General features: G+C 42.7%; 1 protein-coding gene across 1 annotated transcript; it reads right to left on the reverse strand.

Moving 5' to 3' along the window:
- Positions 1 to 1,852: 1,852 nt before the first annotated feature.
- CDA (cytidine deaminase) lies at positions 1,853 to 25,418 on the reverse strand. Its single transcript, XM_027841432.1, has 4 exons — positions 25,094 to 25,418; positions 15,624 to 15,735; positions 9,130 to 9,187; positions 1,853 to 2,367 (listed from the first exon to the last, which is right to left on the reverse strand). The coding sequence occupies exons 1-4, from the start codon at positions 25,401 to 25,403 to the stop codon at positions 2,254 to 2,256; spliced, it is 594 nt and encodes a 197-aa protein (XP_027697233.1). The 5' UTR covers positions 25,404 to 25,418; the 3' UTR covers positions 1,853 to 2,253.
- Positions 25,419 to 27,017: the final 1,599 nt, after the last annotated feature.

Here is a 27,017-nt window from a genome sequence, read left to right on the forward strand (position 1 = left end):
AAATTGGGAGGAGGGCAGCTAGAAGGAGCTGTGGATAGAGCACCAGCACTGGAGTCAGGAGGACCTGAGTTCAAATCTAGCCTCAGGCACTTACTGTGTGACCCTAGGAGTCACTTAACTCTGATTGCCTCTCAAAAACAGGTGAAATAACACATAGGGAGATGATGCAGGCCAGTAATTGGCCACCAGTTTGGGACTCAAGACCATGTACTATGATTCTTGTGTACAGTAAACATTTACTCTTACATTTGTTGAGGCAAAGCTGTATAGTTAATAGGAATCTAGCCTTGAAGCCACGATGATGAGTTTAAGGTCTGCCTCTGGCACATACTGGTGGTGGAAGCACCATGGAGCAAATCCCTCAACCCCTCAATGCCCCAAACTATTCTGACAGGGAAAGGGCTGACCTGCCTTGGTAGAAGGAATTTCCTTATCTGAGTGTTCACTATAGCAATGAAATCAGTTCCCCACCCTAGTCCTCCATCTTGGTGCCTTCCCTCTGAGACTACCAGCCACTCATCCCATCTTATCTTGTTTGTATATAATTCTATGTTGTCTCCCCTCCCTTAGACTGGCAGTTCCTTGAGGGCAGGGATTTCTTGTCTTTATATCCCCAGCCCTTAGCACAGTGCCTGGCACATAGTAGGCACTTAATAAATGCTTGCTGACTTGTCTTACTTGTTGATTATCTTTATTCTGTTGGATTTGTTAAGAGAGGGGGAGTATTATGGTATCTAAGTGGCTAAACTGGGTATGGGCTGGCGTAAACAGAGGCTAGTGGAGGCACGCCTCTATGATATTTACAGTAACTTCATTAACTTTAAGAATGTAACACTCCAAGTATATTATAGCAAGGATTCAGGAAAAGAAATGACAGATAGAAAAGTTAGGTAGTCCTTGGTCCTTGGGGCTGGTACATGAAATTAGCCAGATGCTACATGAAGAAGATGGATATAAAAAAAAACCCCACAATGCAGAATCAGCAGAGAACAGGTCAAGATAACCAGAGGATAAATTGAGGCAGTGATAGGTCAGCACAGTAGCACTGTTACTAGGACCATGGAGGACCATCTTTCTTCCAAGCTTGGACTTGGATGGGACCAGTGCAAGACAATGCAAATGATAACACACAGCAACCCAAAAAGGACATACAGCTCTGACATTTGTCACTTAAATGTCAGAGCTGTATATCCTTTCTCGGTTGTTGTATGACATTTTGGGTTGCTTGAGTGACAATTGGGGAGGAGCCACACCTTCTAGTTTGGGCTTTGGTGTGAGTGGGATGGTCCTCATTGAATACGAGTTGCAGCATCCAGAGAGGAAGCTGGACTCAAGCCATGAATACGCAGTGACTTTGGCCTCCATAGTTCCAACTAAAGTCATCAAAAGGTTGGCCACCAAAGGGTGATTATTTTGGTTCCAGCTAAGCAGAATTAATATAGTAACTGGATAATTCTTTTACATTGCTTCATAACCCCATCCACAATGGAAGGTGGAGACAGGAAGAAAGATCTTGGATTCCTGATTGGCACTTGGTTTCAATGAAGGCTACAGTTTCCAGGGAGGGTCCAAGAACAGTAGAAACTGGAGAATATAGAATGTTAGAGCTGAGCCATAACACAGAGGACGAACCTTAACACATAGAATGTTTGAGTTGGAAAGAACCTCAGAGACCACTGAGGCCAAAGATTCTTAACCTGGGCTCTGTGAACTTGTTTTTGTTGTTTTCTTTTTTAAAAATATTTTGCTATTAGTATTTCAGTATAATTAGTTTCCTTTGTGTTCCTATGTATTATTTTGTGCCTTTAAAAACATTCTTGAGAAACGGTCCATAGGCTTTGCCAGACTGCCCAAGGGGTCCAGGACATAAACAAGATTAAGAACCCCTGATTCAGACCAACATTCTGATTTGACAGAAAAGGAAACAGGCCTGGAGAGGTTGAATTGACTACTGTAAGGTCACATAAGAAGTTAAAGGCAGAGCTGGGAATATAACACAGGTGTCTTGACTCCCAGGCTAGTATTCTTTCCACTATTACCATATAGCATGTTCAAGGCACTTGAAATAGAAATAGCAAAGAGATTCCCTCGACTGAACAGGAAATGCAGAGGTAGCCAATGCTTAGGACCTAGTCAGCACTGGGGTTGATCAATAATGTTCTGGGGATGATCCTACTGGACAGTACTGAGAGCGAATCTTCTCCCAGGTGGTTGAAAAGGTTCTCTGTTGGACAGTTCCATCATCACGGTTCACTAGTTCTTCAGCAGGTCATCTGGTCCAAACGATTCAGGCAGTAGTTCGTCGACCATCTTGACTTGATATGTACCATCTGCTTTTGTCAAGTAGACATACCAATGTTTTCCAAACTAAAAAAGATACAGAAGAATCAAAAGGGACACTTAGTACAGATTTTAGACAAATGGCATCTGATCCTTTGGGATTACTCCTCACCCAAAGGATGGGGAATATTAAGGGCTTATCTGATCCTGGAGGGATAGGGTAGAGTGTCTGACCACATACATACTCAACCTCTCACTGAGTCGACATTGGGAGTGGGTTCCATGCAGAGCCATAGTACGTATCCCACCTCTGACACCAGCTGTGTGATCCTTGACTATGTCTCAGTTTCTTCATCTATAAAACAAACTGTTAAGACTCAGTGGCCTCTATAATTGTATGACCTGGGGGTCAGCAGACACAGATACCCTACAACTTCACCCTCATGCCCTCCATCACCTTCTACCCCCTTGCTAACAGGTCAGCACATTGACAGAGTGCACAGATGCACAGAATGCCTATGAAAGGTAAAACTCTAGGCTCTCTGCAGAGCCGCTCTGACAAAGACTGATTTAGGTGAGTTCCTTTCTTCTCTCCAGAAAAGGCAAAAGTAACTGCCCTCCATCATCCTTAAATAAGCTAGCTAAATGCTGATTCTGATCGGAGGAAGGGTGGCTGGCACAACTCAGGGAGCATTTCCCTTGAGTGGCATAGGGGAAAGAGGCTGGGATTTTAAGTCAAATCCTGGTTCTGCTGCTTATGAGCTGTGTGATTTTTGATGACAGCTTTTTGGATCTCAGCTTCCATAGCTGTAAAATATGGGGGCTGGACTAGATGTCTTAAGGTCCCTTCCAGCTCCGAGTCTATGATCCTATGACTAGCTTCCCTCACTTTGGTGGCTCTGTTAGGCTCTCCAGGTTACCATGATAACAGGTCATAGGATTCACCTCTTCCAGAGGAATGGGGCTGTATGTGAGAAATTTATGCTAATGTGGTCCCAGAAGCAGTTATTGAGAACATTAAAAATGTAATGAACTTCCAACATGCATCTGGGTGACCCCAGAACAACGCCTTCCAATATCTCATAGCAGTCACAGCAGTGGTCACAATCTTGGAGCTGGAAGGGGCTTCCAAGGTCATCTAGTCCAACTCATTTTACAGATGATCCATAACTGAACAAGACTCTCTTTCACTGCATACCCATCAAGTGGTCATTAAACCTCTCTAATTGGTCCTGTGCTGTCTCACAATCTTATCAATGACTTGGATAAGGTTTTCTTGGCAGATATTAAAGTCATTTGCTATTTCCTTCTCCAGCTCATTTTACAGATGAAGAACTGAGACAAACAGGGTGAAGTGACTTGGCCAGAGTCCTACAGCTATTAAGTGTCTGAGGCCAGATTTGAACTTAGGAAGATGAGCATTCCTGACTCCACACCTGGCATCTTATCCACTATGGCACCACCTAGCTGCCCCTCTTAACAGACTAGGCTGGTTCTAATAAGATGAAATTTGAGAATATTATACTGTTGCATTAATAACTAATTATTGTGATCCATCTTTTTTCCTTCTATTTTTTAAAATATGAAGGTCCAACTCCTGTGAAGGTCAGTCAGTCTCTGAAGGGTATAGCTGACTGATGAGATTGCTTCTAGACCTCAAAGAACATGCCTGTCAATTTGGAGTGGGACCCCACCCAATTAGGAGACCTAATTTCTATCTAGAATATAAACAAAATTCATTCTGGGACAGCTCTTACCCTGAGGGGAGGAACCCTTGTCCTTGGTCCCCTCCATTAGAGTTTAGAGTGAACCAGCTCAGGAAAGAGAAAGCCAGCCAGAGAGGCCTGGATGGAGTTGGATTCCTTGGCCCAAACTGCTGGAGCCTGCCCAGTAACATGATCAAGTCACATTCTCAGCAGGAGGAGCTGAAGATTCTCATCCACATCTTCTAAATGTCCACCAATCAAAGTTGATTTTCACTTGTCAGGGGAATCCCCTTGCAGAAGGTATTTAAGGCATTTTAGGGTCTCCCTTGAAGTCTTTGGTTACAGAGGGAAACCACTGACCATCAGTTTATTGATTGCCCGCTAGCCTAATTAATAAATTGATTATTAATTACCCCAGAAACTATCTCTCAAGATTTTAATTTGTGTCAAATTCAATTTAAAAAAAAATGCAAAGTGCTTTACAAATCTTAGTGTGCTAGATGAATGAGCACTATGATTAGTATTACTAGTATTGTATGCACATTTCTCTCTGCCCCCAAGTGCTACGTGGCCCTCCCCACTTACAGGCCCAGCAGGTGAGGAAGCCATAATAAAGCTGAAGTCGTCCATATGGACATCTTCTTTAGGATGCCACTCTGCTCTTGGACGTTCCATGACCCTGGTAAGCCCTGCCCCCTCCTGGAAATGCTGATTTTCCTTTGTTTCGGTTGAACTGATCTCAGTGTCAGCTGAACTGATGTACAGATGTCAGCTGTTCTGATCTCAGCACTCAGATTCATTCAAATTGGAGAACAAAATTTCAGAGGCAAAGGGGAGCCATTATACTCATTAGCTGCTAGAATGAAAACATAGGACATTTGAGCTGAAAGGGGCTTCGGAACACAGAATGTTAATGCCAAAAGGGACCTTAGGATGTGGAACGTCAGAGCTGGTAGTGACCTTAAGCTCATGGCATTAAAAAAATTGAGGGCTTTCTCTCGTACTAGATTTTTCTTCTCCTAAACTGCCTGGTAGCGTCTCAGGGCAAGTGTTCACATATCTCCTGTGGACCAGTGGAGGGGCACATATATTTCCAATCTGCAGTAAGCATTTCATACATGCTGCTGCCCAAATCGTGGAATTATTGTCAGACCAAATCTGTCACCTGGGCTTTTATGGATTGCTTTCAGGAAGGGAATTTTTCCATTTTGCAGGCTGTACCCTAGGGCCAGGGCCAGGGCCAAGCCCAGCCAGAGCCAAGATTTAGATGTGAAGTCCCTGGCTTTGTTTTTTATCTGAATTTTTTTTTTCCTAGTGCGGTATTTTTTTCCTGAAGCTTATTCATCTGAACCTTTCTCCTATGCCAGCAACTAATGGGTTTGGAGGGCACAGAGATAATTGGAATAGATAGCATTGGGAACTAGGAGTGCTCATCGCACCTGCTTCTGGGACGACCTCAGGCTCATGACATTGCTATGCCTCAGCTTCTTCCTCTTTAAAAGGGGTAATGGCATCAAGGTGCAAATTGTTTGTTTTCAATCACAAAGACATATTAAATGCCAAGGTTTTGCTTCACAGAACTAGCAAGTGGATTCTGTTCAATTTATCTTGCTTGCATGTGTTGAGGGTTATTGAATCACAGAATCTAAGTGCTAGAAGAAACCTCTGAAAGCATTAAGACCAACTCTGACCTGAACAGAGCTGAAAATGGGGAGGGATCAGGAGCCGGGCTTTGCCCCAGGGTGTTAGCATTGGGGTCCATGCCTTCCAGGTAAGCTTCCAGACCATTGTCCTCATGCTTCACAGTCTACTGTCAGCCTTGCCCCTTGCTTGACCCCATTCCAGGGTTCCCTCACCATAGTATCCCTTCCCTGGGACCCTTCATCTCCCAGTAGGGGTGGAGAGGAGGGGAGAATCTGTGAGGGCCACTCCTTTCTGGATATGACTGCACCTTTGATAAATTTGTCCTCTCAGCCTGTGCTGACGCCATCTCCTCCCCTACCTCCAACTCTTTCTGTCTAAGGTAAAAGAATTCTTCAGCCTGAGACAACATTCCTGGTAAGTGAGCACCTTGTCTCTGTCTGAAGATCTCCTTTTTCCTCTTTCTTTTCTTTTTTGGAGGCAGTTGGGGTTAGGTGACTTGCCCAGAGTCACACGCTAGTTGTGTCTGAGACCAGATTTGAACTCAGGTCCTCCTGACTCCAGGGCTGGTACTTTATCCATTGCACTACTTTGCTGCCCCTTGAAGATCTCTAGGGATGGGTAACCTACAATCTCCCAGGTCATACACATTCTATTTCTGCACAGCGCTGAGTATGAAAAATTTTTTCTTCAGATTGAGCTTAAATAAATCCATCTCTGACAGCTTCTATTTACTGCTTCCTGTCCTATCATTTGGGGAGAGCAAAACTCTTCTTCCTCTTGACTATATGTCACAAGTTTGAAAATAGGTATTGTGTGCCCCAAAACCTCCTTCTCTTTTCCAAGCTACATAGTTAGACCTTTCAAACAATCCTCACAGGACATGGTTTTGAGTCCTTTCCCCATTCTGGTTGTCCTTCTCTGGATTTGATCCAGTTTATCTGTGCCCTTTCTAAAATGTACTGCTCACATCTGAACACAGTACTCAAGATGGGGTCTGGCCAGGGTAGTGGACAGTAGAACTATCACCTCCCTTCTTCTGGACAGTAGACTTCCATGGACACTGACTAAGATGCTAGTAAGTATTTTGATTGCCATGGCTAATTTTTTGAAAATGAAGGCAGATGCTTCCAAATCCTAAGGGGCAAAGATGACAGGACTGCACATTTAGAGCTGGAATGGTCCTTAGAGATCATTTACATGTGTGGATTGGGATTCTACTTCCATCTCAATTAATGCAGTTATTGAAGTTACAGACACCTTAATTGAATCAATTAATCAACAGAATAAACTAGGTATTAAAGAATTTCTCTACAACCTCATCACAGATCCTTAAGTCATTTGAAAGGATCATGGGATTTTTAATCATTGCATTAAAGGCAGATAACACCACACAGGAAACATCTTGCCATTGGTTGAGAAGACCATGTCATGCTTCTTTGTGTAAAAATAGGCTGGTCAAGCAGTGGAAGACTCCAGGTTTAGGCCCCTAAGAGAGAATCACTCTTTTTGTTTTGTTTTGTTTTTTTAGGCTATTGGGGTCAAGTGACTTGCCCAGGGTCACACAGCTAGTAAGTGTCAAGTGTCTGGTCTGAGGCCGGATTTGAACTCAGGTCCTTCTGACTTCAGGGTCAGTGCTCTATCCACTGCGCCACCTAGCTGCCCCGAGAATCACTCTTGATAAAGGTTTCTCTCTTTGTCTGTTTCTCTTCTATGCCCTTTTCCATTGACCATGTCACTGGAGAGAAGAGAATGATCGGAGGTCAGGCTGGTAACTGAGAGATATCCCAAAGGCATACAGATGGTCACCTGAGAAAGGAGAGGCCAGTCTGCACTTTTGTCCTTCCACCTCCTCTCTTGGAGGTGACAAACCTTAGGGCTGATGTCCTGAAGGAGTCAAAGGGGAAGGGAAGCTGTCTAGTCCACTACATAGTCATGTTGGTCATGAACACATGGCTGCCTCTGACAATACATTCATCTGGGAACAGAAAGGCACACACCAAGCACAAGTATGGACAAACACAGACAGATAGATACAAAAAGACAGCCATCCAAGAGAAGATGTAGTTTCAAGGAGCATTACCCCTTGAAGATACAAACTCATGAAAGAACTTCCAATAACCAGCAGTTGTGAGTTTTCTACTTTGCTATGTGTGTAGGGAAGATGTATGCCTTACTAGCATCATACCTTGACTTTAAACCTACTTTTCCCCTTGGTTCTGTGGGTATTTGTGGATGAGTAACACAGATTTTTGGGGGAAATGTTTTATGCAAACTGTTCTTACTATATTATCATGGTAAATACTCTTTTCTAAAGGTTCATTGAAGTCTAGCTGATTGATGTCAATGTGAAGGAAACCAGTAGGGAGTCATGAGCTAGAGTACTAGAAACCTAATCTCTCATGGTTATCCTACTAGCCCTGAGATTCTGAATCAACTGACCCTCTCAGAGCCCCAAACCATAAATATGAGTTGGGGAAGAAAGCCCCAGATGGGGGTGCTATATTCAGATGATAAAGCTGAGGCCATGGTTGTTTAAGTGACCTGTTCAAGGTCACACAGGTCAAAAGTATTGGACTCAAGTCCTCTGACTCCATTACTGCATGATTTTTTCTACAGTACCATGCTACTCTCTAGAAGCCACTGCATGGCACCTCAACATTATTTCTCCATTTCCCTTTCTCCTCCTGCCCATAGCTGAGAGGACTTCTCATTAATTGTATTTCTTTCTTGCCTCAGTTGGACTTGGAGAGAGGTATGAACTCAAGTCCTGCTTCTGACATTTAATAATTGTGTGACTGGCACATAAACTTTTTGAACCTTGGTTTTCTTGTCTACAAAATGGGGATAATAATACACATAGTATCTACCTTACAGCATTATTGGAGCTTCAGATAAGCTAATTATTAGGTGAATTAGATAAATACTAGATAATTTCAAGAGAGAGAGAGAGAGAGAGAGAGGGAAGTAACAATGAGGAAGATCAGGAAGGGCTCCCTTGGCTTCTAAGAAGTGGAAGTCAGGAGGGAGTGCTTGCCAAGCACGGGGGCAGGCTGTGCAATGGAAGAGATGAAGGCAGTAGACAGAATGCCACATTGGGGAACAGCAAATGTAGGGTGCATGGGGAACGTCTGGGAAAGTTGGATGGTGCCAGACTTTAATAAAAGCAGCAGCTCTTGTTATTATAATTATTTTTCCTTATGCCTTGCTCTCAGCTCTGGCTTACTAGGCTGCCACTACCTAAGTGAGAGAGTTGGCAGGTATATCACGTAGCCAGTGACTCTGAGCTGCCATGACTCTGTGGGGGAGAATAGATGCTTTAGGAATCTAAGCTCCTTGAGGGCAGGGACTGTTGCACTTTGTGTTTCTGTCCCCAGTGTTTAGCAACAGCGCCTGGCCCATAGCGTATCCTCAATAAATGTTTGCTGAATTGAACTGAACTTGTCAAATTGGAAGGTAGAGTTCATATAGTCTGGAAGATTCAAGAATAGATGAAACTCACCTCTCTCATCACTTGTCTACAGGCTCCACATGGTGCGATAAAGTCATCCTTCACATTACTGGGAAAGCAAAGCACAGAATCCATCAATTAATTAATTAATTAACTGACACTTAACTCACTAATGGTTCATTGAACCAGACGAACTGGCCTAAGTGCTGCTATCCACATGTCATTCTATCTTTTAACTTCATGTCTTTGTACAAGGGGTCCTCAATGCTTAGAATGTTCTTTCTTTGACATTCTCTCCTCTCCACCAGAGACCTGAGCTTAAATTAAAGGACAGTTCAGGTGCTACCTTCTCCACAAGGCCTTAGTGCCAGTAATTAGTACTTTTGTATATGAAACAGTGGGGTGGCACAGAGGATAGCACACCGGGTCTGGAGTCAGGAAGATCTGAGTTCAAATTTGGATCAGACACTTACTAGCTAGCTGTGTGACCCTGGTCAAGTCACTTAACCTGTTTCCTCATCTGTAAAATGGGAATAATAATAGCTCCTACCTCCAGGGTTGTTGTGAGGATCAAATGAGATAATATTTGTAAAGCACTTAGCACAGTGTCTGGCACATTATAAGTGCCTATATAAATGTTAGCTATTATATACTTTGGATCTACTTATGGACATGTATCTCCCTCTCTCCCATTAGAATATAAGCAACAGCAGAGATGATTTCCTTTTTTTTGGGGGGGGTGGTATTCTTAGCACCAAGCATAGTGTCTTGTACATAGTAGGTGCTTAATAAAATGTTTGCTTTTTAAATGATCAAACAAAAAGCCATTCAATTAAATAGCACCCCAAGATAAAGAACAAGGGGAAATCTTCCCAAACACGTATAGGAATATACCCTTTTCAGATTCCCACACTACCAATGGAAAAAGGAAAATGCATATGGAACATAGTAGCCAGGGAAAACTGGTAAGGGACTTGTTTATTGAATTTAGTTGAATCAAATAAACCAATATTAATTAAACCTCTATTCTGTGATCAGCCCAGGAGTTACAAAAATTAAAAAAGACATCCTTGCCTTCGAAGAGTTTATAATTTAACTATAGGATTCTAGATTTAGAGCTGGAAGGGAGCTTAGAAGTCCCCCCTTATTTTACAGATGAGGAATTTGGGGCTTAGAGAGGTTAAATAACTTGTTCCAAGTGACCAAGGGAGGAAGTAGCAAGGCTAGGCTTTGAACTCAGGCCCTGCAACTCCAAAACCAGTATGATTTCCACTCTGCCTCTCATCTGGGAGATTAGATATGGGCACAAATAACTAATAATACAAAATGGATGATGATACATATATAAGCAGAGTACAGAATGCTGTGAAGGCAGAAATGCAGCATCTCAGAGTTGGAAGGGGCCTCAGAAGGCATTGAGGCCAGACTCTACCTGAGCAGAAACTCTCTATAGCTTCCTTGACAAGTGGTCAGAGAAGCCACTGCTTGAAGGCCCTGGTTAGGATGACCTCCCGGGCTACTTCGGATCATCTCTGATTGCCAGCAAGTGTGTCTTGATGTCAAACTTAAACTTTTTTCTTTGCAATTTCTAACCTCTAATCCTAAGGAGAGATCAAATCCAGTCGAGGCTGAGAGGGAAGGCTTCTTGGGGTAGAGGAGAAAGTGACTTCAAGAGGAGATGGACTTTGAAGAAGAGGAACGATGTCCAGAGATGGAGTTGAGGTGTCCAAAAGATGAGATTATGGAACACAACCCAGTTTGTCATAACTTCCGAACTCTTTTAGAAGGAAGTAAGTCACTCTGCCAGATAATTCATGAATCACAGGCAAGTGACGCAGATGGTGGGCAAACCAATAAAGAGACAAGCCTAGGCTTGGTGTCAGGAAAAACTTCCTAACAATCAGAACTCTCCAAAATGCAATAGGATGCTTGGGAGGTAGTGAATTGTCCCTTGCTGGAGGTCAGCAAGCAAAGTCTAGAGGCCCACTTGTCAGGTACCTTTTGAAAGGTAGTATTGCATATCAATGAGAGATCTGGGCCTGTCAATCTGAGTTCTAATCCCACATTCTACACTTACTATCCATGTGGCCTTGGGCCAATCACTTAACCTCTCTGAGCTCCAGTTTTCTCATCTATAAAAGAGGAACACTGATAAGTATAATAGCCATCTCACAGAATTAATGAAGTCTTCCAGTGAGGATAAGGCATTTTGAAAATGTCAAAGGGCTATTATAGTGATGTAGGGGCAATTCTGGAGTTGCAGCTTAAACTAGATGGTCTCTGGGGCTCTTCTAATGTCCTTTCACATTCTATGAACTTGCAGATCTACTTTCTAATAATGATATGAATGAACCAGAGAGGCCAGGTCTCCACTCATATGGCAACCACCCTAGTTGATAACTTCATCACCTTTTGTTTTGTCTGAACTATTAAAATAACCTCCTAATTGGCCTCCCTGCCTCAAGTCTCTCTCCTCTCCAGTCCATCCTACACACAGATGTTAAGTGATTTCTTCTTAAGTACATATCTGCCTACGCCTCTCCTCTAGTCAATAAAATCCAGTGTTTCCCTATCACCTCCAGGATCAAATACAAACTTCCATCTTGTAAAGCCTTTTATAACCCAGCCCTTTCCTGTTTCCCAGTCTTTTTATACATTACTTCTCTTCCTGATCTTTACAGGACAGCCGAATAAACTTTATTGCTCTTCCTCATCCATTCCATCTTTCATCTCCATGACTTTGCGCTGGCTGTCCACCACGCCTGGAATAAACTCCTTCCTTATTATTTCTGCCTCTTGGAATCCCTAGTTTCCTTCAAGAACTCGAGCTAGTTTCCACATGAAATCTTTCCTAAGCCCCTCCCCACAACTTCCTAGTGCCCTTCCCCCCAAAATTACATCATATTTTTTTGTATACATGTTTCTCTTGATAGAATGTAAGCTTCCTGAAGGCAAGGACTGTCTCACTGTCTTTTTACCCTCAGTATCTAGCACAGAAGCTAGGAGGCATGATGGATAGAACCCTGGGCCTTGGATCAGGAAGACCTGTGCTCAAATCCAGCCACAGACACTTATTAGGTGTGTGACCCCAGGCAAGCCACTTAACCTCAGTCTTTTCATGTGTAAAATAGAGATAATAATGGCAACTACCTCCCAGGGTTGTTGTGAAGTTCAAATGAGATAATAATTGTAAAGTGCTTATCATAGTGACTGGCACATAGTACAGTGCTATATAAATGTAAAACTATTATTATTACTATTATTATAATTAGTGATTTCCTACTAAATGACAATTGACTAGCACGGGAATATTCTTAATGAATTAGCTTATTGAGACTGATTGCTCACATTTATAAAATTTTAAGAGCATATACACCTAAAAATTTCTTGGCATGGGAAACCAAAGGCCATGTGTGTGTGTGTGCATACATACACAAATGTGTGTATGTATGCATGCATGCATGCATGCATGTATGTATGTATGTAAAATTCAAAGACTAGGGGTGCCTGTGCACAGAACTCAAACTGATTTATCTGTCTGTGCATAGGATGGTGTTTCCAGAAACTTAATTTGATGATTTTCAACCTTGAAATGGTGGCCTGGAACAGTGGAAAGAACCTGAATTTGCAGTTAAAAGATCTGAGTTTGAGTTCTGACTTTACAGATGGAGAAAACTGAGTGTCAAAGAGAGGAGGTGACTTGCTTTGGGCTCCTCTGAAATTTCCCTTGTAATTACCTTACATATACTGATATATGTGAGATATTGTTGTCTCCCCTCACAGAATCTAAGCTCCTTGAGGGCAGGGACTATTTGATTTTCAGTGCTTGCCACATAGTAGGCACTTAATAAATGCATATTGTTTGATAGCTTATATTGCTCTGTCTTGAGAGGCATTGGGGCAGCTCCGTGGCACAACAAATAAGAGAGCAGGGTGTGAAATCAGGAGACTCATCTTCCTGAGTTCAAATCTGGCTTCTGACACTGGCTGGGTGACCCTGGGGAAGTTACTTCACACTGTTTGCCTCAGTTTCCTCATCTGTAAAAAAAAAGCCAGAGAAGAAAATGGCAAACCACTCTAGTATCCGTGCCAAGAAAATCCCAAATGGGATCATGAAGAGTCGGACATGCCTGAAATGACTGAACAACAGTAGCATTAGAGGCATAGAGGCATAGGGGATAGAGATTTTAGGAGTCAGGATGACCTGAGTTTAAGACCTGTCCCTGACAAAAACTGACTGTGTGACCCTGGGCAGGTTACTAAACGTGGATGAAGAGTGCTGAGCTTGGAGTCATGAAGACCCGAGTTCAAATCCTACCTCAGACACTTGGCTGCTTTGTGATCCTTGCCAAATCACTTAACCACTTTAAGTCTCAGTTTCCTTATCTGTAAAATGAGTGGGCTGGATTTTACAACTTCTAAATTTATGATTCTGTGACTTAACCTCTCAAGACTCCCTTCCCCAACCCAGGCAAGTGGGTTGAATTATCAATACAGGGCAAGTAGTGATCTGCATTGGTGGAGAGACTTTCCTCACTGGAAGTCCTATATACAGGGGAAAATGCAAAATCTTCTTGCTAATAAGTGGCAGTGCTAGGCCTTGAACACAGGCTTTCTAACTGGGAAGCCAAGCCTTCTTTCAGTCCCCTGCTCCACAAGATTCCAAAGAGGCGAATGCTAATAAGGAAGAGGGCATTGTGTGTTCCCTCAGCTGTATGTGCAAGTCAAAATGGAACAAATGATTAGAGCAATCAGAGCTGAATTCTGGCTCCAGAAAGCAGGTGCCATCTGAATACAGATAATAAGTAACATGGCTGGATCCTGGAGATGTGTGTGGGCTTTGTTTTAATAAGGTAGACTTGCTAATCATTGCTAGGACCACATTCTTGAATGTCAGTAATAACCTAGAGCAAACAACCATGGGGAGGTGAGGGGTGGGTGGAAGGGAGGGGGAGATGTAAACAACTCAGTCTGCCACACCATTATCCTTTCCATGGCTCTGGCCTTATTTTCCTAAATATGATTAATTTCTTGGATTTGGCTCTGAAATTTTAATTTTTTTTTTTTACTCTACTCTCCTATCTTCTGCAAAATGTAATTTGCATCCTGATTCCAGCTCACTGGGACAAAATGTCCCTGGCAAGTCATTATTTGCTCTGGCCTGAATTATAGCCGACCTGCAGATAAACACAGCAGTGTGGCCTAGGAAAAGTGTCCACAGCAGAGAGGGAAGCAGGACAGTTTCCTCATCTGTAAAAAGAGCTGAAGAAGAAAATGGCAAACCACTCCAGTATCCTTGCCAAGAAATCCCAAATGGGGTCATGAAGAGTCAGACATGGCTGAAATGACTGAACAACAGTAGCATTAGAGGCATAGAGGCATAGGGGATAGAGATTTTAGGAGTCAGGATGACCTGAATTTAAGACCTGTCCCTGACAAAAACTGGCTGTGTGACCCTGGGCAGGTTACTAAAGGTGGATGAAGAGTGCTGAGCTTGGAGTCAGGAAGACCTGATGTCCACCAGTCACTCTCTCAAGTGATGGCAGATGGTCAGGAACTGCTGGAAAAGATTCCCTGGATCTGGATGTGCTGGTGTTGGGGGCTGTTAATGGTGGGGTGGGAGAAGGCCAGCATGGCTTATAGAATATTTTTCAAGAAATAAAATTGTTTCTTTAAATTTTAAAATTGTAGATTCATGGTCTTTTGGAAGCTTGGAAGGGGTTTCAAAAATTATCCAGTCCATCTCTGAGGATCAGAGAAGTGACTTGTTTAAGGTCACACAGCTACTTGGTGGCAGAGCAAGGACAAGAACCCATCTCCTCACTCCCAGTGAATGACTCTTCTCGCACTGCCTTCTCTGTTCCTTCCTCCCTCCCTCTCCTTCTGCTTTCTTCCTTCTCTTTTTTTCTCCATTTCTTCCTCTTTTCCTCCTTCCCTTCCTTCTTCCTTCCCTCTCTTCCTTTTTCTTTTACCCTCCTTCTTCCCTCCCTTCCTTACTTGCTCCTTCTCCCTTATTAAAAAAAAAAATTGGTGCCTTTTGTATTTTTAAACATCAAAGTCATTTCCTGATTATACTGACCCCATCCTCATTGAATCCTCACTTAATTAACTCCCTTCCTCGTTATTGTTTGTTGTTATTTTTACAGATGGGGAAATGGAAGCCAAGGAGACTGAATGATTTGCCCAAAATTAAATGAGTAGCAGAATGGGGATTCAAACCAAGGTCTTCTGACTCCACATCCATTCCTTCGCTTCCTTACTATGCCATATGGCCTCTCACTTCTACTGGTCTATGCTTTGTCCTTGTTAGTAATGGTGGCTTAGATTATCACTGGGGTCTTGTCAGGTCTCCTCTAATGAAGAAATAAGAATAATTTATTGTATACGACATTCTGTGTTGTAAGGCCCTTTCCCAGCTATATATCATTCTATTTTAACAGCCTGCATTGTAAAGCCCCTTCCTAGCACTGGCATTCTATGTTCTAAGGTCTCTTCCAGTTTTAGCTGCCTACCTATCATTCCATGAATTAGTCTTGGATGCTCACCTTGTAACAGCAATGGCCCGGAACTCTTTGTATCCTTCTGAGACGGCCTTTTGAATGGCAGTGCGTTCCGCACAGTTGCCTACTGGGTAGGAAGCATTTTCTACGTTGCATCCTGAGGATAGAGAATACAATTGACCAAATAGCTGGGTGAGGAGAGATCTCAAAAAGACCCAAAGTTAGAAAGATGATTCTCTAGGTCTAAACAAAATCACCCAGGTTCTAAAATGGTGCCAAGGATTAGCCCAGAGTTAAACCAAGGCGGGGACAGGATATTGAGGGGACTAGAAATCATGTCATAAAAAGAAATGTTCAAGGGATTGAAGATGATTAACCTGCAGAAGTCAAGACTTAAGGGATGTGATAGCTTTCTCCAGATACCTAAAGGGGGGGGGTCATGGGGCTGTGGGGTTAGCCTTGCTCTGCTTGGTTCCACAGGGCAGTCAGGAACAATGGGGTGGGGCAGATTTCAGCTTGAGATGTAAGGAAAGCCTTCCTAAGGATTGAAGCTCCATAGCAATGAGATGCCTGCCTGGGGACGGGGTAGGTGAATTAGAGTTTTTTTTAGTCATTGAAAGTCTTCAAACAAAGGTTGGACCACCACTTTTTAAGGAAGAAACAAAACCTCCAAGGAAGTAAAGCAAAAAATCAACACAAATTTAAGGAGGGGGACGGTGATAACATTGGAGGATATTCCTCCTGTCCTCAAGGAGCTTATAATGTAGTGGGGGAAGACAATACAGAAAGAGCTACATATGTGGTCAGAGAGTAGCTATGCGGCTATTTCCAGGTGCAGGGCACTACTGGGTTTGAGCCTACCCAAAGAAGGTGGCCTCTTGGACTCACCATTCCCTATGCCTTAAATATCCTCTCTCGTCATTGGTTGAATTCTTGCCCATCTCTTAAAGCCCCACTCACATGCCAGCTCCTCCAGAGAGCCCTCCCTGCTCCTAAGATCAGACATCTCAGAACACTTGGTGTGCATGTCTCTAAAGCCCTCACATGTAATGTGATGTATAATATTTACCTGGGATGGTATCTTGGAAAGGCAGAATAATATAGTAGGAAGAGAGGTGGATTTGGACTAGGAGAACCTAAATCTGAATCCTGCCACTTACTACTTATTTGACCCTGGACAAGTCACTTACTTCCCTAGACTTTGTTGTTTCATTTGTAAAAGGAGGGAGTTGGATTCAATAATCTCCAAGGTGCCCTAAATCTATGATCCTGTGATCCCTTTACTAGACAGTGGCCTCCTTGAAGACAAGAGCTGTGGAGCTACACTTTGTATCCTCTATAAGACTGAGCCCAGTGTTCTACACAGAGTAGATACTTAAGTGTATGTGAAGGGAAAACTATATACACAAAATGTGTACAGGTATGAATTGACCTGCACTGTCATTCAGTTAGCAAGCATTCATTACAGGGCAACTAGGTGGGGCAGTGGATAGAGTATTAGTCATAAAGTCAGGAAGACTGGAGTTCATATCTGACCTCAGACACTTACTAGCTGTGTTACCTTGGGTATGTCACTTAACTTCTGCTTGCCTCAGTTTCTTCATCTGTAAAATGGGGATAATAACAGCATCTACCTCCCAGGATTGTTGAGAGGATCGAATGAGATAACATACCTAACTTTGCAAACTTTAAGGTGCTATATGAATGCTAGTTGATATCATTTATTAAGTATTTATTCCACACACTGTATCAATCTCAATATAGAGACAAATGGTTAAACAGAATAAAATAGTACACAAAGGGGACAACCAACAAATTGTCAGTCTGTCAATAAAAATGTATTAAGCACCTACTACGTCCAGGTACTGTGCTAAATGCTGGGGTTACAGAGATAGGTAAAAGACAATATGTTAAAAAACATTGTCTATGGAACTGTGCTCTTGAGTAATTTTATTTTGGAGCAAAATGTCTTCTTGAGTTGTTTTATTTTAGGGAGAATGTATTGAATTGTTTTCTTGAGTTTCTATTTTGGGGGGGGGGATGGGGAAGGTAGAGTAGAGAGGGTCCAAACTTCTGACTTCAAGGGTATAGGGAACTTCCTGTGTGGAAACTCCATCCCTGATACATGTCAACAACACTCCTATACCTTACAATTTTTGAATGCTGACTGGGAGCCCTGACAGATTGAGTGTCTTGCCAATAGTCATATAACTTTTGTGTATCAGAGACAGGACTCAAACCCAGGTTTTCCTGATTCCAGAGCTGGCCTGTTAAACACTACTCCATGAAGCCCTTCATAGTTGTAAACATATATATTTAGTTGATCTTAGTGAAATGTTAAGGTCCCAGAGGGTGAGGATTTGTCTCACTTTTGCCTTTGTGTCCCTAGTGCTCAGGTCAGTGCCTGGCACATAGTAGGAGCTTAATAAAATGTTTGTTGATTGTGTTGTTGTTTCAAGTAAAGTGTATAGTAAGTAATCTCTTATTATTGTTACCCCCTCCCCCCCTTAAATAAGAGATTTTAGGCTGGCTAACTTCCTTCCATAAACTTTTAATAAGCATTCACTTACTCTATGCAAAGCCCTCTGCTGGGCTCAGCAGAAACAGGGATAAGTAAACAGGGGCAGTTCCTAACCACAGTATAATATTTAGACAGTGTCATCATTATACCATCATTTTTACAAATTGTCCCAAGAACATAAAAGGAACAGGATGGCTTGCAAAACTCAGAGAGTTCCCTGTAGATGGGGAAGGTTATACAAAGGGAAGGAAGTAAATGAAAAACACCCTTCTGCACCACAAGCTAAGCCCTGCTATGACTCAGCCTAGAACAGCTGAGACTGGGACACCAGTATTCTATAAAAAGCTAATCCCAGAATCCTCCCCAAATACTTAGTGTCACTAGTTTTTACCGAAACTCAGACATCTAGAAGCAGCAGATTGAGGTGGAAAGAGTCCTCCCTGGGTTGGCAATCAGAAACCCTGGATTTCAGTTCCAGCTTGGCTGTTTAATTAGCTTTGTGATCCTGGGAGCCTCAGTTTCCTCCTTCATAAAATGGGGACAATAATCCTTACACTATGCACCTCATAAGGATGTTATAAGGAAAGTGCTTTGGGAACAGTAAAGGACCATAGAATGGGAGCTGGCATTATCATTATTTATAGGAATTAATATGTTGTCTTGACAAATAGGAACCTGGATGGTAGTAGGTGATCTTTTTTTAAAATTTTAAGCAGAATGCTCCTTTGATTCTTTGCTATTGCCAACAACTGCCTTGCATCCCACTCTTATCTGTCCTACTTCCCCAGGCTGGTCTACTTTGACTAGTCTGTCACTTGTGAAAATTAGGAGACCCAAGTCTTTGGCTCAATATCAAGCTTTAGTCATGGATAGACAGAATCTTTTAGGACCCGGAATGTCAGAACATGAAATATTAGAGCAGGGAGGAAATATTAGAGCACCTAGCTCAATCCTCTTATTTTACAGGTGAGGAAACTGAGGCCCAGAGGGAAGTTTGTTACCCAAAGTCATATAGCTAGGTAATGGCAATTGTGTTGGGGTGGGAGAATATAATTCTTTTTGCTCCTCAAGTCTTTTTTTCACTCTGCATAGAGTTTGGAGTCAGGAAGATTTATCTTCATGAGTTCAAATCCAGGCTCTGGCACTTACTAATTGTATGACCCTGGGCAAGTCACTTAACCCTGTCTGTCTCAGTTCCTCATCTTCAGTTCTTTCTTGGAGAAGAAAATAGCAAACCACTCCACATCTTTGCCAAGAAAACCTGAAATGGGGTCACAAAGAGTCAGACACAACTGAACACCCTGACTGCAGCTCCTTTGCAGATGATGTGAGATCTATGATAAGCCTTTTCTCTGAAGGTCAAAAGTTATCAAAGGTAAGGGCTGGTTGTAAGGAAGCTGCTTTTAATGAAGAGCCACAGTTGACTAAGGGGCACCTGAGCTCAATGTTCATGCCCTGGAGAGCAGGCAGGGACACAATGAGTGATTTAGAGAAGCAGGTTAAAAGAAAAGGAGGTGTGTTCTGCTGCAGAATTGAAGGTCTAGCTTGGTGAGGAACACCCCATCTTTCCTGCAAAAACTAATAGAGTGGATTAGAGGTGTTTGGCGCCAATAAAATCATATCGGTCCTCATTCCCCAACACCTTTCCTCCTTCAAAGCTACAAATTTTCACACCTGCCTCTCACTTTCTGAGTTGAGTACCTGCCCCTCAGTGCAGTTATGACCTAACCACTGTCCATTACCTAGAGCATGCGGAGCTGTCCGAGGTGCCCTGGAGGACATTAGACTCCCCCTTCTCAGTACATCCCCTCCCTCCTCCATTCCACTTCCTGGCTGGAGTAGGCTGAGGACAGGCTCTGTGCTCTAGATCAATGACTGATGAGGAAGACTCCTCCTCCCCTCCTGCCCTCCTCCTTCCTTTCGGGTGGGACCCAGGGAGTCTGGGGGAGCAGGCATAGATGGGGTCTGATCAGCTTTTCTGGATCTTTTCCAAGTTTCTCTATCTCTCTTGATGGGCACCACAATTCTCCCAGTCATTCAGATTCAAAGCTTTGGAGCAGCCCTCAACTCATCTCTTGTACTCACTTCACAGAGCCAATCTTTTGTCTAGTCTTGTCAATTCTATCCATACAACATCTCTCCACGGACACAGCCACTATCTTAGTTCAGATTTTCATCACCTCTTACTCATATAAATCTTCTAACTGGTCTGCCTGCCTCAAGTTCCCTATTCCAATTCATCGGCCACTAGGCCAACAAAGTGATTTCTCTAATGTGCAGATCTGACCAGGTCAATGAATTCCAGTGGCTCCCTGTTAACTCCTGATCAAATACTATAACTATACTATGTTTTATATATGTGTGTGCATATGTACATATATGTGTGTACATATACACACACACACATATATTCATATGCAGCCAGCTAAGTGGTATAGTGGATAGAGGATCAAGCCTGTAGTCAGCAAGACTTGACTTTGAATGTGACCTCAGGCACTTACTAGCTGTGTGATCCTGGGCAAGTCACTTAACCCTCAGTTTTCTTCATCCATTAAATGTGTTGGGAAAGGAAATATCAAACCACCCCAGCGTCTTTGCCAAGAAAACACCAAATGGGGTCACGGAAAGTCAGACACAACTGAAAAAATGACTGAACAACACACACACACATACTATATTACATATATGAAAAACTATATAAACCAAAATTCATGCTTTTTCTCATCCTTTTTAAAATGTCTATTTTGCATAAATTTTATAATGTATATTTCAAAACAATATTATTTGTATGTCATTTATAAGTAAGGAAATATACACATATTCCCGGCATGACTCAAGTGTTTTACCGATAGAAGTGGGCAATAAAAAAAATGTCCTACAATGAAATCTCTATTCTGATGAAAAGAAAAAAATCCCAAAGCAATAAAATGGTACTAGGGTTGGGAATACAAAAAAGCACAAATAAAACCTTTTCCCTCAAGGAACCAACATTCTATCTGGACAGCTAATTTGTGTACACAAAAAATCAACAAGCATTTTACAGAGAAGGAAACTGAGACCCAGGAAGCTTAAGTAACTTTTTCAAGGTCACACACCTACAAGTTTGTCTCCATAAGCTAGCCAAATTATTGTTGTTTGTCCTTCATTCTTGAGGAGTACCCTGACATCAGGAAGATGATGTTATGAATTGCAAGTGAATTGGATTTAAGTGAGATAGAGCTGTGCAGAGTCACCAGTCTCACTCTCTCCTCTGGAGTCATCTGGGTCCAGTGGCAAGATACAGACAAGTAAATGCTCCGTGACGGTCCATTAAAGGCAATTCCTTTCCCTCCCCAACTCAACCCCACCATCCTACATGGCTGACTAAGCGTGTGCTATGCTGGCAATTTCTGGAAATAAGTGAAAGGGACAGGGCTATGGACCAAAAGTTAGGTTTGAAGAAATCCTGATCTCTTTGGTGTCAGTGTCCCAAAGTTCTAACCAGCACCATCTGGGGAGTTTTGTTTGGAGACAGCCCTGGGACTCTGATCACAGTGATTTGTGCTTTCTCCTCGACTGTAAGCTACTTGAGTACAAGAGCCATTTTTTATTTCTTACATTTTTCTTTTCAGATTTTTTTTTTGGGGGGTGGGAATCCTCTCCCAAAAGACCATCTCACACCCTGAATTCCCTTGCTGTTTTATGCCCCTGATGCACTTCTCTCTTTTGCTGGGGCAACAATGGTTCTCACTTCCCAGAGTTCCTTATGTTTGACGAGGGACAGCTCTTGATCCATAACTACATTAGAAGGGAGGTATTACCAGTAGGACAAATCTCATTCTACTGATGAGGAAACTGAGGATCAGGAAAATGAAGTGACTTGGCCAGAGGCACTTAAATCTCCATCTCCTCTGAAAGGCAGTGCGGTATGGTGTTTAGAGCACTGGACTTCAGGGAGACCTGGGTTTGAATTCCACCTCAGATACTAACTATGTGATACTGGGCAGGTCATTTCATCTCTCTAAACCTCAGTTTCCTCATCTGTAAAGTGAAGGGATGGATGGGGCAGCCTCTGAGTTCCCTTTGAATACTGGCTGAGCTCAAAGGTGGCATAATGGATAACACTGAACTTGAAGCCGGGAAGACCTGAATTTGAATCTGAGATTACCTCTCACCTACTCTTACTTTCTTGGATGCACCTAGTTATTTACATGTTTGTCCAGTAGGAATAAGGTCCTTTTTCTGATACTTACTATCTGTGTTACCTCCATCAAATCATTTCACCTTCTTGGCTTTAGTTACTTTATCTGCAAAATGAGAGCATTGCACTACATAACCTCTGAGGTGACTTCCAGCTCTCAATCTATAATCCTACCACCTTGTCTCAGGGACCATATTTCCTACTTTCTTTGTATCCTCAGAGTTTTACATAGTGCCTAACCCATAGGAAGTGCTTAATATTGACTGGCAGACTGACTGACTGATGGAATCCTGCCTCAGACACTTGCCAGCTTTGTGACCATGGGCAAGTCTTGCTGCCTGTGATCTTGAGGTTCCTCTTCTGTAAAACAGAATAATAGCACTTCCCTCTCAGGGTCAATGAGAGGCTCAGATGAGATAATATACTTGCCAGGCTCTGGGCTATGCATTTTACTATTATCTCATTTTAAGGACCTACTATGTGCCAGGCACTGTGCTAAGCATTTTATAAATATTATCTCATTTGATCCTCACAACAATCCTGGGAAAGATGCTATACAATGAGGTACAATGTAATGAGGATTTAATTGTAGTTATTAATTACTTGGGTATGTGGTCCATATGTTTGAGAGTCAGAGTATGGGAGTTATGGAGAAAATGGTTGTTATGACCCAGCCACAATGGTATGGCTGCCATCAGCATCCTTGCTGATCTCAGGTTAACAGAGGTACACAGCTTCCCTTCAGGGTCAAATACAATGGAAGCCATCATGGAGGGATTCTCAGAACTGTGCTTACTGGGGCCATGGGGTTATCCAAGCTCTGGATGATATTAATAACAGCTGACATTTATATAGGGCATTTGGCATGCAATATCTCCCTTGCTGGGGAATTCAGCATGGTGAAGTGAAAAGAACACTGCTCTGGAGTCAGAGGTCCTGGGTTCAAATCTTGCTTCTGATGCTTAGTACCTGTGTGACCTGAAGCAAGTCTGTGATCACAAAAATTCTGGATTTTTTTAAAATTAGCATTGCAAACCCCATTTTGTAGACAAGGAAACTCAGGCACAGAGGAAGTGACTTGCCCACACAACTAGGAAGTAACAGAGGTGGAATTTAAGACCAGGGTTAGGTGGATTCCAGGACTAGTTTGCTTTCTATGAGGCCATGTTGTCTCTCCTAGGTTATACTTGACTCTTCACCTTACATGGCAATTTACCTCATGGTACAATGTTAACAGATCTGGATGTTGAGTCAGAGGGCTTGGATTCAAACCATAGCTTTGCTGCTTACTACCTGGGGACCTTTATGCAAGTCACTCCTTTTCTCTGGGCCTCAGTCATCTCATTTGTAGAATGAATTGATTGGAATAGAAGGGGTGTCTAAGGTTCCTTCTAGCAGTAAATACTGAGTCTTCACCTCAAAGGTCTCATCCCATCCTAATCACCAAGAGGATTTGTTCTCCCTCCAGTATCTTCAGTCTTTCAAATGAGTAGAAAATCCTTTCTCTTTCCTCACTCTACGACCCCCAACTCCCACTGGATGATGTACCTGGGTCCTGGATGAAGCCCACTCCTCCTCAGTCAGACACCAAGAAAAACTGGCCATCCCTACTTAGGGGAGAGGGGCAACTTTGCTTTGGTGATGATGGGCAGTGGTGGTTCAAGGCCCTTTGGAAGGGCTATGAAACTGTCCATATCCTTTGACCCAGCAATAGCACTTCTAGGGCTGCAAACCCAAAGAGATCATAAAAAAGGGGAAAGGACCCAGATGTACACAAATATTTATAGCAGCTTTCTGTGGTGGTAAAGAATTGGAAATTGAAATGTCCATCAATTGGGGACTGGCTGAACAAGTTATGGTATATGAATTAATGGAATACTATTGTGCTATAAGAAATGATGAGCAGGCAGACTTCAGAAAAACCTGGACAGACTTATATGAACTGATGCTGAGTGAAGTGATCAGAACCAAGAGAACATTGTACACAGTAAGAGCAACACTGTGCGATGACCAGCTTTGATGGAAGTAACTCTTCTCAGCTGATCAAAGACAATTCCGAAAGAATCATGATGGAAAATGCGATCCACATCCAGAGAGAGAATTATAGAGTCTGAATGTAGGTACAATAGTATTTTCTCTCTCTTTTTCTCTTTCTTGTGGTTTTTCCCTTTTGTTTCTGATTCTTCCTTCATAACACAACTAATGTGGAAATATGTTTAGTATAATTGTATATGTATAGCCTATATCAGATTGCACGCTGTCTTGGGGAGGGTGAAGGGAAAGGTAGGAGAAAAAAATTTGGAATCTTATAAAAGTGAATGTTAAAAACTATCTTTACATGTAATTGGAAAAAAAAATGCCATTGTTAAAAAAAAAAGGCCCTTTGGAATGCTCTATGCCAAGACTGTGAGAACATACTCTCAAGGAGTAAAATGTTGATTTTTTTTAATCCACGATTTAATATTTTTTAAAAAAAAACCTTCTGTTTAAGGAAACACTTTTAACAACATAAAGGTGTTCTTTTGAAATACAATTTTATTTACAAGGTGATTTTAATTGGTCTTGTAAGATTTAAAAGTTACCAGGAGCATCTCCTGGAGGAGGCAATGCTCACAGAATTATAAAGTTAAAGCTGGGAGAGATCTCAGAGGCCATCCAGCCTCTAATTTTACAGATGAGAAAACTGAGGCACAGAGAAATTATCTTAAGGCAGGATTTGAATACAGGTCTCCATCCCTCCAAATCTAGCTCTCTAGCTGCCTTTTTCTGTACCTAAGGACAGGGGATGGGGGAAGGAGTGAACTTTGGGCTTACCTGAAAAAATCTTCCCGTCCAGAGTCAGGAGGGCTGCCCCCACTGGAAAGTTACTGTAGGGACAGTAGGCAAACTCCTTGGCTTCTTGGCTCTTGTGAATGAGCTGCTCAATCTGAGCTGAATCTAAAGGCCCGAGGGCGCTTGGGCACCGGGCCAGAACAACGGGTGGTTGAGCCATGAGGAGCTCTTCTCTCAGGTCGGCAGTAGGCAGAGAGCAGGCAGGCAGTAGCAGCGACCGACTGGGGATGGGAGCTAGGCACCAAAAGAGTGTTGGCTGGAGCAGCCAACTGGAGCCGGGGCTTGGAGCCATGACTCCACCCCTAATCCCTCCCCCTCATGGGTGTGTTCCCTGCTATCTGGGAGAGCGTTTGCCTAGTAGGAGTAACTTCGGATGGGTGTGTTAAGAGTAGAGGGTGGAGTTCCCAGCCACCTCTGTCCCAGCTAGTAAGCTGGGGAGTGGGGGCAAGGAGATACTCATTATGTGCTCCCAGGCCTCAAAGGTAAACTACCCTTCTGAGCCCAGGTCGGTGAGCTCCAGGTTCCCCTCTCCTCCTTGTGCTCTGGCGTTGAGAATCTGCTGACACCCCAGATGAGAGGAGGAGGGGGAAAGTTGGAAAAATACCAACATCTCCTACTCTGAAACACAGAAGGAGCCAACTCCATTTCACAAACATTAAAAAATATTATTGCTAGTTTTGTTTTTACAGCGTCTTTATTTCTGAATATACCCCTATCCTACCCCAGGTCATTTCTTGTAACATAGAATTTTTAAAAAAGAGGGAAAAACAGTTCAGCAAAATCAACCTATCAATTAAGTGAAACAGAATATCAGATATTCCATACCCATTGTCCCTTTTCTCAACAAAGATGAAAGAATGGGGCCTAGTTTCTCAGTTATGTTAATTACACAACCCTTGGCTTGGAATTTTCGTTCTTTCCAGTTACATCAGGGATTCTTAACCCAGGGTCTCTGAACTTGAAAAAAGAAAAAAGACAACTATTTCAATATAATCAGTTTCTTCTGTAATCCAATAGATTTGATTTTATTCATTTAAAAACATCATTCCGAGATGGGGTTCACAGACGACCAGACATTGCCCAATGGGTCCAGAACTCAAAAAAGGTGAAGAATCTCTGGTTTAGGTTGTAAATGTCATTTTGTACTTTGTTTTCCCTGGTTCTGCTTACTTTATTTAGCATCAGTGTAGACATGCTTCTCTGAATTCCTTTTATTCATTTTTTTGTATGGCATAGAACTACTCCATCACATTCATACCCCCAATTCTATCACCCACCAGGTGCAAGGTACTGTGCCTTAGGATCTTGGAATGACACAACTGAGGTGTGAGAGGCAACTTAGAGGGACATAGAGACCTAGAGAGGGGATGTGAGTTGCTCTGGGGTGGGAGTAGGGAGTTATACATGCCCTTGCAGGACTCTTGGTTACCGCTAAACCACCTTTCACCCCTGTTCATTCAGCTTAAGTCATGTTTGCCAATGATCTTTTCTGTGTAACATGGCATGGCGGATGGAATGCTGGCTTCTGAGTCAGACCTGGGTTCAAGTTTTGCTTCTGAGTTATGGGGGATGCTCAACCCTCAGCAGGTGATTTACCCTCTCAATGCCCTGAGCAACTCTTTAAGACTACAAATTGCATCTGATTTGCTTTGGCTAAAGGGAGTTCTTCCTTGGAGAGCTCCCTATGCCAATGAAATCAGATATTCAATTCAGGAAAATAAAAAATGCTTGAGACACAATACTAGGAAAGCACAGATGGAAAAGTGCCCCAGTTCTATTTTCAGAAAATCCAATGGGGGTGGGGAACTGGGAGAATCTGTGTATATGAGGCTTTTTGACAATTTTTTAAAATTCAAAGATGACTTGAGAGGTAGTAGGTCCCCCGCCCCCCCAAGTCTTTCCAGGG

The sequence above is a fragment of the Vombatus ursinus genome, unplaced genomic scaffold (genome assembly GCF_900497805.2).
Source record: "Vombatus ursinus unplaced genomic scaffold, bare-nosed wombat genome assembly UNPS02014859.1, whole genome shotgun sequence".
Classification (NCBI taxonomy): domain Eukaryota; kingdom Metazoa; phylum Chordata; class Mammalia; order Diprotodontia; family Vombatidae; genus Vombatus; species Vombatus ursinus.

Excerpts from the sequence above, each read along its gene's own strand:
- CDA (XM_027841432.1), bottom strand. The coding sequence starts at position 25,403 with ATGGCTCCAAGCCCCGGCTCCAGTTGGCTGCTCCAGCCAACACTCTTT. Across the intron at positions 15,736-25,093 it reads GGACGGGAAGATTTTTTCAG|GATGCAACGTAGAAAATGCT; the intron begins GTAAGCCCAAAG and ends CTCTATCCTCAG. Across the intron at positions 9,188-15,623 it reads CGGGCCATTGCTGTTACAAG|TAATGTGAAGGATGACTTTA; the intron begins GTGAGCATCCAA and ends TTGCTTTCCCAG.